A 12,125-nucleotide genomic window follows, 5' to 3' on the forward strand; every position below is an offset into this window, starting at 1 on the left:
GAGAAGAGAAACAGATTTTCCAAGTGCAAACCACACAATATGAAAGCTTGGGGTACCCAGGCACACATTTTGATTTAGTCACAGATTTTGTCAGTGCCTTGCTTCTCAACTATAAAAAAGGGACAATAATATCCCTACTTTACAAAGGCATAGGAAAATAATTTCGGTCTTCTGGGCATCTCACAGCTGAACAAATGCTGAAGATACTGCTCTCCTTATTAGATGGACAGATCTGCCAATGGGCTGATGAAAGAACCAATGCTGAATGAAAGTGATGGGCTGCAGATCATGATAAGAGAAATTAACTTCAGCAGATGAGAAGTTCTGTATTATGCAATATTGCTTGCCAGGACTTGTGGTAGCTGCTGTAATTGTTTACTGTATTTGGATTGTGGGAAGGGGTATCAGTGACAGGGCTAGCGAGGCAGAATTTTTAAAGGCAGTGCTTTTTTTATTTTTTTGCTTTTTAAAAAAATTTTGCTGAGTAGAAATGTAAAATAAAACCCTGTATTTTAAAATATTCATTTATTTTTCTTTCTTTCTTACAGCTTGTGGCCAATGCAATCCTTTTTGTCAGTGTAAATTTGTATGGGGTCTTTGTGAGGATTTTGACAGAAAGGGCTCAGAGGAAGGCGTTCCTTCAGGCCAGGAACTGCATTGAGGACAGGCTGAGGCTGGAGGATGAAAATGAAAAACAGGTCAGTTTCTAAGCCTTATTTCTTTTTCTCTCTTTCTTCTGAGATGACTGTAGTTATGTGAACCACAGGTCAGGACATTGCTGCTGAGTGCATGATAGGGTGTGTATGTGTTTCCATTGCAAAGGAAAGGTGCTGCCTCCCCCCACCTGCTTCAGTTCTTCCTCCCTAGTGCATGCACACTCTTTGCTCTTCATCTGCAGTGCACACAGAAGGTACAGGCTGACCACATGGCTACTGTCAGCTCCAGCATCAGAGAGGATGTATTTTAGGGCTGAGGCAAAGCTAACATACTATTGCAATGTAAGATCCTGGGTTTGTTTCTGCATGGATGTTTTTGGGTAGGTGTTAGATATGCTGTAAATACTTCTCTTCTGGCTGTGTGTGCTATAACCTGTTTGCATTCATGACACCTATAAACAAAAATCTACATTTTGGGGAGAAGGGGCTGCACTGATATACATGAATAACTGTGATAACAATCTATTCCTTTTCTCAAAAGCCACCTTAGTAGTTTCATGGTTTATTTCACACAATTTTATCAGTCAATCTTCCGAGCAGATTTCAAAACAATGAGAAAACCAGCTATATTGTGGAGCTTGCTGTTGTTACTCACAGGTCTGAATCTTAAACCTACTAAGCTCTGTTCATCTGTAAGGTTTGGACTAGATTTTTCTTTCTGTCTAGGTGATAATAGAGGGCCATGCTGGAATACATAGGTATAACTCCATTGACCTCTGTGGAATGATGATAACTTATGCCAATAAAATACTTAAGTGGTATTCAAACCTTGCTATACAAGATGTCAGGGTCCTCAAAGCTTGTGTACCTCTCACACTTTTACTTCCCTTCACTTGCACTTTCTCTAGCAAGTCTATTCCTGTGTCTGAAATAATGCAGGTCCTTAAGTACTTTTTGTTATGAATTGAGTGAATGCATTTTTATGACCTGGACATACTCTGCAATAAGTAGACATCTTCTTTGAACAACTGCATATTTTTGCTGGCTCTGTAAAAATGGTGTTAGGATCAAAGCCTTTAGGTTTAATTCTGGTCTTTTGTAATCCAAAGCTGCAGACTTTCAAAGGCATAAATGTGCCGTAAGTGAATTTCCATGGGATTTAGGCAACGCTGCCATTTGTGCCTTTGACAACCTGATTCTGGGATCCAACATGAAAATAATAGTGATTTTTTGTGTTTCTCTAGTTAGCACATTAGCAATCTGTTTTTTATCCATGCATATAGAAACACAAGAAAGCAAAAACATTACATGTAAGTACCATTATTGTTGATAGTATACCTAGAGAATCCTGCAAATGTTTTTCTAATGCAGTATACAGGTCAGTGAAGAGAATACGCTTTTTTCCTAGACTTATGAAATTAACTTTATGCAACACGGTGTAAAACTCAATACAGTGGTGAAATATGCTAATTAGCTGTGAAAAGTACCACCAAAATACTTTCTGTGGCTGCTCTCACACTTACATTAGAATACCTCTAAAACCAGGGTGGGAATTAAGACACGATTGCAGGCTACAAAATTATTCTGCAGTTGCTGTGGCATAACGTAGCCCAAGTTTCCAGCTGGCAACACTCAAGAGTCTTTGAGAGGAAAAGAGACGTTGCTGACCTGGCTCAATTTTTGTAATCGTTCCTGTATTTTTGTTCTCTGAAGTACCAACATTACATGTTAAAAAGGACTGAATTTTTTCATCAGACTTTCTTGTCTCATTCAAATGCTCTGACCTAAATACCATAGCCCTTTTGCATTGAGAATTGTGACCCAAAATGCTAAAACCTTTCCCTGGTATTTCTGTGCAAGTCTCTAATGGGAAAGGAAAGAACATGTTCTTGGCTTTTGAACATACACAGCCTTCTGGAGTTAAAGTGTTGACTGTGTGAGACACATACAACAGCTGAAACTGTAAGTGAGATTTCTTCCTCTGTGTCCTACTTACAGTGATTCTCCTCATATGGGATGCATTTGTAGTAATAGTCCCACGTGATGATTTTGATAAATCTGTTTTTATGAGCAAGAGCAAGATCTCATCTTGTAGCATTTTCAGAGTCGTCATGCAGGAGTTTGCAAGTAGGCTTTGAAAGTGTTGTTGGGGAGAAGGGGAGCAGACAGAGTCTGTTTATTTTAAAATTCAGTTTAATGTTCACCCTGTTATCTGTTCTCTGTGGTCACAACAAATAACTGGCCTCGGTGGTGGCATCGTCCATTTGTTATGTTGCTGAATGTTAGACTACAATTCCGGAGTAACACCAGCAGCAAAGGCCAAGAACCAAATAATTTTTAGACCATGAGCAAATAATTATAATAATTCACTTGGGATAAGCTGCTTCTCTCGTATATAAATCTCAGCAGCAAGACGATCCTCTGCAGAGCAAGCAGTTAAGAATAAATACTGTGAGGTGGGTCCTGTTCCCTGGACCTGTGCTTGTTCTGTTCCTGCTCAGTCAGAACACCTGAGCACTTCCCCTTTACTCCCACTGCACCATCTCTCTCTGTCCATTAATTATAGATCATCCTTTGCCCATACAGCAAGCAAGGCATTGTCACCCTGCTCCCTGGAGAGCTCCTAGTGTTAGATGTCCCTACCGATCCTGAGAGCAGCCTCCAGGCAGTGCTTCACCCCTTCCGAAGTGAGCAAGAAAGGAGCAAGCAGGGATGGGGAATGGGAGATGTGTTCAGTGTGGAGAAGGAAGTAATCTGCTGCTGATTGAGGGTGCTTGCCGTCTGATTCAAAGGGGAAACCAGTAAGGAAGTTGTAGCTCACCATGTATTAATTCCCAGCGTGGCGGTTCCTGAAGTGGTGCCGTGCTCCAAGGAAGTGGTAGCATAGTGGTAGCATTGTAATTCTGAGGCCATCTTAATTTGAAGAGCAACTGGACCACTGTCTTTAAAGGCCTGTAGACTCCCCTTTTGCATTTTCCTAGTCTCTCTTTCAGCATGTGTATAGTTGTGTCCTCCCCACAGTTTTGTGATGGCTAATTCACTCTATGCACTCTGTGAAACAGAACTTCTTTTTATTTGTCATAGGCTTGGTGTCTGATGACTTGATTGGGTGCTCTCCAGCTCTTGTTTTGTGATAAATTATGAGTAATCATTCTACAGTAACCTTTTCCATGCCACTCACAACATTGTAGACTTCTCTCATAACCCTGCTCATCTCTCTTTCCAAGCTGAAGAATTGTAGCCTGTTTAGTCTCCTGATACGTGGAAGCTATTTCCTACCCCAATCTTGCCAACTTTGTAATGAATCTTACTCAAGTTGCCCCCTCCCCCTGACAATAAGAATATTTTTATGCATATTCATGCATTGGATTTGGAGATGAAGCGTATAATTTCCATCACTGAAATGCACTTGCTGCAGCACAGGCTGATGTGAAAAGTGCCTGTTGCTTTCATATGAGGAAGGCTGGAAAAATGTTTGACTTCATGCAAATCTCCAAAGCTCACAAAACCAGCTTAGATATCTTCACTGGTTTTTAATTGCATAAGTATATGCAAATACATTTGCAAAATAAAGACAACTTTCAAGCAACTTGTTTAGATCTTTCCTTCCCTCCTAAATGTTACTTTTGTACTTGCTCACCATTAGAACATGGTGGTGGGAAGACAACAGGAGAATAGCAAAGTTTCCAGAATGGGGGATTGGCTGTCTTAAAAACTATTCGCATTTAGTCTGTCAAACCATTGGGACTGGAGAAATGTATTTAGTGGTGGCATCTATCTTTCATGAAGTAGTTGTGTACTCCACTACAATGCATGAAATTTAAGTTTATTAGAGGCTTTAACATAAGAATCTGAAGGAAGCACTAAAATCTACAGGGAGTTAGGAAGCACTGGGCTGAGACAGCCAGCTCTGTGGCTGGCTTCAGGGCCAGAAGCATGGTACTCCAGCTAGTCTAATTAGTTTTGCTGAGAGCTAGGGTTGTTCCCTTTGCTAGTACAACACCGTGCTACTGCAGTAATGCTGGTTCTGGGAGACAGACTAGCACCTCGGTATTCCTCTGCAGTGCTTCCGTACATGTTCACCAGATCATCTGAAGTGAGCTAAATTCTCTTTATGCAATCCTGAATTGTACATACAAATGTCTGCGTGTATATGTGTATGCATTCCAAATGCCTGCTGCATTTTAGGGCAATATCCTTAGCATTGCATATAGTAATTGGGACATCACTGAGTCAGATATTTGATTAATAACTATGCTTGGAAAATGAAATGGTGTCAGCAAAAGATACCACGAGTCTCAGTGCAGAATACAGTGAACTGCTGCTTAGGGCATTTTGGGTTCAAATTCCCTGCTGGGTTCAGATCCCCCTTCAAAACAATTTAATCTAGATATTATACATTTTGGATATGTGTACTACCTCCTGTACCTTTTTGGGTAAAAGGATGACACCTGTAGCAAGCCTCTAGTGGTTTTGTCCATTATATTTAATATCGAGCATTTATGAAAAAAGGAAAAAAATACAACATTATGTTTGAATAAAGCAAACCACGTTGGACTTTCATTTTGGTAATGGATAACAGGTTGCTGGGTTTTTTTTCTTCTAATTCAGCAACCAAACTGAAGAATTAGTTATTTGCACAGCCTCAGGCAGAAGTAGTTTCTAGGGTGCCTAACAGCATGCTTATCAATGCATAATCAGGTTCTCTTCATGTTTCCCATACTTTTTATTCTCAGAACTTGCATCTTTTTTCATTGCAGTGCGGAAGAAAATATGAAATTTATCATTAAAACACAGGCCCCGTTTCCATAATCATTCATACTGGCTCTGTGCATCAGCAAATTGCCCTGCAGCAAAAATTTCATCTGGATCATGTGTGGGCACAAAAACATGTTCTTGTCAAATTATCTAGTGTGCAACAGGGAGGTGATCCTGATTTTACACAAATTGCAGGGTGAGAGATGACACCTGATCCTCTGCAAAAGCTAGCCAGTGCAATCTTTGAAAAATGTAGGTGGACTAACTAATTTTAGCTGACAGGGTGAGCGTGTACCACATTAGTGCTGTGTTCTATGTTACAAGGAGGCTTAAAATTGAATTTATTGTCTCACTGAACCACAACCTTACACAGGAAAGTCCACCTTCAAAAATCTATTTGTTCTTTTCTAGGATCAGGGAAAAGAGAAAATAAGGAATGTTACAATTTCAGGCTCTCAGTTTGAACTGAGCTTCACGCCCACTGAGCTTCAGCCCATGCAGGCTGGCCAGCAATACCTCTTAGCCAAATAGCAGCAGCAGCAAAGATGGGAACTTGTCCTGCTCTCTGCTTCATTTGCCACCTTTGGCTGCTTAGATCCTTGTACAGAGCTGAGATGAACCATAGGCTACCTTTATCCCGCTACGTGGCACCCCTGGTCTGTCTTCCACCTTTCTCAGGTAAAAGGAGTTGTGAAGAGGCACATTTCTCTCTCCCACACAGCAATATTTGCCCAGAAGCTTTCCACGGAGTAGCATCTGTTAGTCCCCAGTCCTGCAATAGTCATGCATGTCTATCCTTAATACAGCAAATAATAAATCTGAGGGCTACTCAGGTTAAATGCAAACCTTCAGGTGGAAGGCTTCAGCTTCGACCTGAAGCCATTAGGAACTGCTTGTTACTCCTTGCAAGGCAGGGTATAGCAAACAAATAAATGTGTTCTAATTTTACAGCTCTATTGCACCTCTTTTTATGCAGAATAAACATCTCATCTGGATGCCGTTAGTGCCAGAAGCTGTGTTGTTTGGCATAACATTGGGATTCTTCTTACCTAACTTTGGCCAAGTAAAAGTGAGGCTTGTGATCTAACCTTTTAACCTATAGGCAGTAATCCTTAGTAGTAATAGACACATACAAGGGTAGTTCATCCCTTCTATCCTGAACACCTCACTGAAGATGAGATGAGGTTTTTCCCTGGGAGTGGTTACAGGGGGACACATAAGCTTAGGGCTACACACCTGTATGATAAGAGAGAGAGGTGCCTTGCAACTGGACTTGAAATGTCTAAGTGTAGAAACTCAATAACACACAAGAAAAAACATACAGTTGTAAATCATACAAAGTACATATATTTTAAATGCATTGTAATTGTATTACTCTACCCACATGCCTTTAATTTGCAAAATGTAACATATGGTATTATAGAAAAATCTATAAAAGCCTCTAGAAAGGCACACTTACAACAGCAGGCCAGGTCAGTACTATAACAATTTGTTTTAACTTTATTTCACCCCCTGAAAGCTTGCTGATGTTAGTATGTCAGTCAATTAAATCGGTTATCAGCCATTTCATTTTTTGACACAAGGTGTGAGCTATGGCAACTAAACAGATTTCTAAAGAAAAAAATAGGGCATATGAACTTTGCTTTTTAGTATAAGTCTATGTAGTCACTCATACTCAATCTAACAGGGGGATGTCTTGGACTGCTGTTTGTTGCAGTTTGTTTTTTCTCATAGATGTATGTATGACATATAGTCATGCTACCTACATTAAGCTCTTATATGTTGTAATGGATGCTGGCTTACACTGAATAGAGTAGACAAACATAAATAGATAAGTTAAATAATAGTAGTTGTGTCATTCTAAAACCTGTTGATACTTTAGCTGTTAGGAGTTTTGAAATAAATATTGGGAAATTTTGAGTATGTTCTGCTTCAAACAACTGTCAATTAAATATGCTGGTGGTGTTTGACTGAATTTTTCAGTTTGTTTCCTACTTGCTCTGTGTATTTTCCATTAGAGAGAATGGAGGAGAAGGACAAATAAGAGCACACAAACCTGTCGTTAGAGGATTTAAAATACACTACCATACAGTTTTCAATAGATAACATCGTGGATAACAGTTGGTAAGGCAAATTATCATAGGTAAGAACACTGGCTATAGTGCATCAGTTCCTTAAGTTAAATAGTAAGACAAATACTTCAAAAGTACTTTCTTATGGCTGATTTCTAAATTTAGAGCAATATCCATGACAGCAGTGCTGTGTGGACATTCATGCGATGTTTTTATGTATTTTAGTAGGATGCCACAGTGTAAAGTAATGCAACCACAGGAGTGATTCCTGATGTTCTTCCCTCAGCAGCAAGAATTTGTAGGGAGCTTTAAAATGTCATTAGGAAAGTTCTCTTACATGTATTTTTATTGTTGTCCACAGAATTGTTTTCACTTCTAGAAGTGTCTTAACTATAACAAAAAAGCTAATGCTTTAACACAAGCTTGACACTTTTCCTGTGCCATTCTTCAAACACAAGGCGGTTCCACCATAGACCAGCAGCTCTGCCACATAGGTTCTTAACATTACAGCAGCTTGCCTAGTGTCCTGGTTTCAGCTGGGGTGGAGTTAATTTTCTTCCTAGTAGCTGGTATAGTGCTGTGTTTTGGATTTAGTATGAGAATAATGTTGCTAACACACTGATGTTTTAGTTGTTGCTAAGTAGTGCTTATACTAAGTCAAGGACTTTTCAGCTTCTCATACTCTACTGACTGAGAAGGCTGGAGATGCACAAGAAGCTGCGAGGGGGCACAACCAGGACAGCTGACCCAAACTGGCCAAAGGGATATTCTATACCATCTATGTAATGCCCAGGTCCCACACTTTCCAATGCATTCCAATTAATCACCACCACTTTTCCTGTCTTTTGATATATACACACAGATATCATTCCCTTTAAATTCCCTATAAATGCAGTGTATTATACAGTGGAGTCTCTTCAGTACACATCACCTCCTCTGTGATATTCCAAAATCTTTGCCTGCTGGCCAGTCCATGATTACTTCCAAGATTCCTGAGCAACTGGGGTTTCCTGTTCGAGTCCGTTGTGTGATCAGTGCAATCCACTTACTCCATATAGCATCAGTTGCATGATGTGTAGAGGGGACCCTCCCTTTGAACATCCAGTCCAGCACCGGCAGTCGGCATGCCAGGAGGAGCTGTGCTTCAGTACTAACCACTTCCGAAGCAGCTTGAACCCCTTCAAGTGCTGCCAATATCTCTTTTTCACATGTGCAGTTTGCCAAATGGTTCCTGAGTTGCTATGTTACTGCTTAAGCACAGATTATATCCATGAACAGGATACTGAGCTGGGCACTTTGCTTTCATTCCAGTGTGCAACAGTATACGCTGTTTGCACACACGTACTCTCCTGTTCCTTTTGGTCAACCTTCTGTGAAGGAAAAGAGCTAGACCACATCCCTTTAACTGGCAAAAAAAAAACCATTCTAAGGTAATTTTTTTTTTCAGGTTTGCCATTCTAGAGTGAACTTCCGTCTGTCATGTGACTTATATTCTTTCCAAGGTTTCTCTTCTCCATTACGTCTTCAATATAAACGGATTTCACTTGGAGTTTAGTTTCCCTTCAGGCACATGTGATTAGGAATGTCCCAGTTTGACAAGGTAATAATGAACTAAGTCTGAGTCACACTTGTTATTTTAAGTGAGTGAATACACTTGTTGCTTCCTTAGCACGTTCGTGGTTGGTCCTTGTTTTTCCTCTTTAGAAGGCAATGAGATTTTCTGCTGATGGGTTAGGCTCACTTCCCTACTCTGTGAAGACAAAATGAGGACAAGTAGCAAAGGACAAAGGCTTTTAGATTTTTCTAATCTAGATTAGAAAAATTCTAGATTTTTCAAAGCAAAGTATTATATCTTAGTCTCTGGAGATTTTGGCATCTATTCCATTTTACTGTTTTGTGCTGTGATTTGCTTTCATATTGCTATACTAAAGGCATCTGTGGTTTTTGAAAAAGGAAGTGCTAACTGCTTACCACTTAGATATATCTTACTTAGGTTCTAAAATTATTGCTTTTGACTTGAGGTTCCTGGTTTTTTAAAAGCCTTAGTCTGCTTACACCCGCTACTGAGCTCAGTTTCTATCACTAGCAACCAAAAAGTTTATCTTTACTGAACAGTTCTTGCTTGTTCCACCACTAGCAAAAATCTGTAATAAGAAAGGGCATGTACTGATATTGAGTGGCTACTGCAGCTCTATATGTATGCCATATCAGACAACAGCAACGTTGTGAAGCACCAGTACTAGTGCAGCAGTGTGTCCTTAATGTTACTCTGATTCTTCCTCCATTCTGGACCCTCAGTTGCAGAGTGTGTCTGCTCCAGCAGTGAGGAAAGAGAACTGGAGACGTCTGCAGCCTGCGGATGGTACTCTTTCTGATAATTCTTTCTGAAAATTATCAGAAAGAGTGTCTGCGGATGGTACTCTTTCTGATAATTTTTAAGGCCCCTCTTTGTTTGAATCAGAAAAGCCTTTTTATAAAGAAATTAAATTTTTGGAACTTGTGCTTTAACTGTGTCTTTTTGTTTTCAACATATATACTCAACACATATGCATACTGCCAGTGCTACTATGAGGGGATCATTTCACTGAAAGATGAAACCTGGCCTTCCTGACTCTGCAAGAGAATGGGCGGAATGTTTTCTTTCCACATAGGAAGATTTAGAACGGTATGTTCAATGGCTGTTCTGTGCCAAAAAATGTTTCATCTTCATTGATATACCCTCAAGAACCCGCTTATTAAAATCCTACTGGAGCCTGATAGATAGAAACAAGGACATTTATTAAACTAACATTTAATAAATAAGAAAACTTTGAAAACTCCCATTTGACTTTTTTTTGGTTTTCCTAGCAGATATTTTCAAGTATACCAATTGCTATCTTTCCATACCCACTAACCTTCTCTAAATGTTGCCATGGTTGGTAGCATGTCTTTGCTGACCCATATATCTTTTGAACAGAACAGTTACCAAGACTAAAATAAGCAATTTGTGTTAAGACTATATGCTTTACCTCCTAACTCCAGTTCATCAAAAGAAGAGCATCAAGTTGGAGTATATTTGAAATGTGTGTTTTAAGGATATGATTCCATAAGTGCTGATCGTTCCGTCACTGGTGGTTGCACCCAGGGAAGTTTTCAGACCTCTCTCTTCCTTCCCCGTGTTCATTGCAGAAAGGCAAAGAGTTTTGCCACTGCTTTGTTTTTTTCCCTGCCTTGTCTTCTTTTCCTCCATCTGTTTCTGCCTTCACCGAGCAGAAGAGACAAACAATGCGGTGTTCCACACCTAGTTTGAAGGAGTCACTTTGAAGAGATAATCACTGCTGGAGTCAAGAAATACCTGTCCCTAGCAATGTAGTGCAGAAATGCTATTCCTTCTTCCCAGTCAAGCATAAGGAGGGTTTCAAGTTATCTGCTCCAGAGAGTGGTCTGATTATATCTGCACGGCTACTTGCCTGCACTATAGTGAGGCAAATAAAGATGCCTTAAGTATAAAGGCACTGTTTGTGTGAATTTAGCTGCTTCTTGCTCAAGTTCGCTTCCAGTAGGAAGATTTCCATTAACTGAAATTAGTATCATCCTTTTCCTGTCAAGTTTTCTGTGACGGTTTTGTGGATACATTGAATTTTGCCAGTTAGGTTTCAGAGAGAGTGAATACTAAGGATATGGGGTGAAAGTAAAAAGATGAATGGTAGGCTGATGCTGCAGTCATTTATTCATTGCCAGTTTATATGTGGTGTCAACGCTGTTAGCTTGCCTTTCTGAAGATTAATCCTTACTGATATATTTCCAGAGCATTCTGATTTAATAGATATGAGGGCAACCAGGAAAACAGGCTATGCTGTTTATACTTCTAATTTCCCTGTTTATCCTTGTAGCCTTTCTCTGCTCTTGTTCCTGTTTGAAGAAGATTTGTGGAGCTGATCTCAAGTTATTCTACTAGCAATCTTCCAGTCCATTCTGGAATTACACTTGCCTTTTTAGGGTAGCATCACATAAATACTCCATAGTCATTCAGTGGTCAGTGGTTATCTGGGGCTTTTTTACAGGCAGAGGTTTCCAACTCATTTTATCTCGTGCGTTTTTGTGGATGGTACCTAAAAGGCACAATGTACTGCTGAGTTTTCCTCATTCTTATCATTCTACTACTTCTATGCTGTCCTGTGAACTTTGTACCTTCAAGCAGTTTTATGGTCTCTTTATGCCCACTCTCCAGCCCAATGCTTCTGCACTCCATGCTGCCCATTGCTCTCTCTGTTTTAGCCAAGACTTCACCTTCCCCTAATTCTTTCACAAAGCCTTATCTTCTCCGTTGTAACTAATAATCTTCCATGTGGAACTTATCAATGCCTCATTAAACACTATGCTGATGATATATCCTGCCTTTCCTTTATTTAAACAAAAATAATAAGTTAACCATAGAAAGATGTCAAATTGGTCTGGTACAGGTTTACACACCTTGAATCCATCTTGCAGTTCATACATAGTATATTGATAATTTACGATAACTGTATGTTGTTAGCCATCCTCTTACTACTCAAAATCTTTGCATTAGATGGCAGCTTTATGGATGGCCTTTTATGATTATGATTGTAATAATGACTTACTGATAAATATAATTTTTCAAGAAATCTCAGGAATGTTC

General features: G+C 39.7%; 1 protein-coding gene across 2 annotated transcripts in view; it reads left to right on the plus strand.

The window, feature by feature from the left end:
• ADCY1 (adenylate cyclase 1) overlaps positions 1-12,125 on the plus strand; it is a 152,611-nt gene that overhangs the window by 45,389 nt on the left and 95,097 nt on the right. For both annotated transcript variants that reach the window (XM_075493679.1, XM_075493680.1), the window contains exon 2: positions 549-698. In XM_075493679.1, the coding sequence (XP_075349794.1) occupies positions 549-698 (150 nt within the window). The remainder of the gene's footprint in view (positions 1-548; positions 699-12,125) is intronic.

Source organism: Mycteria americana, chromosome 2, assembly GCF_035582795.1.
Source record: "Mycteria americana isolate JAX WOST 10 ecotype Jacksonville Zoo and Gardens chromosome 2, USCA_MyAme_1.0, whole genome shotgun sequence".
NCBI lineage: Eukaryota > Metazoa > Chordata > Aves > Ciconiiformes > Ciconiidae > Mycteria > Mycteria americana.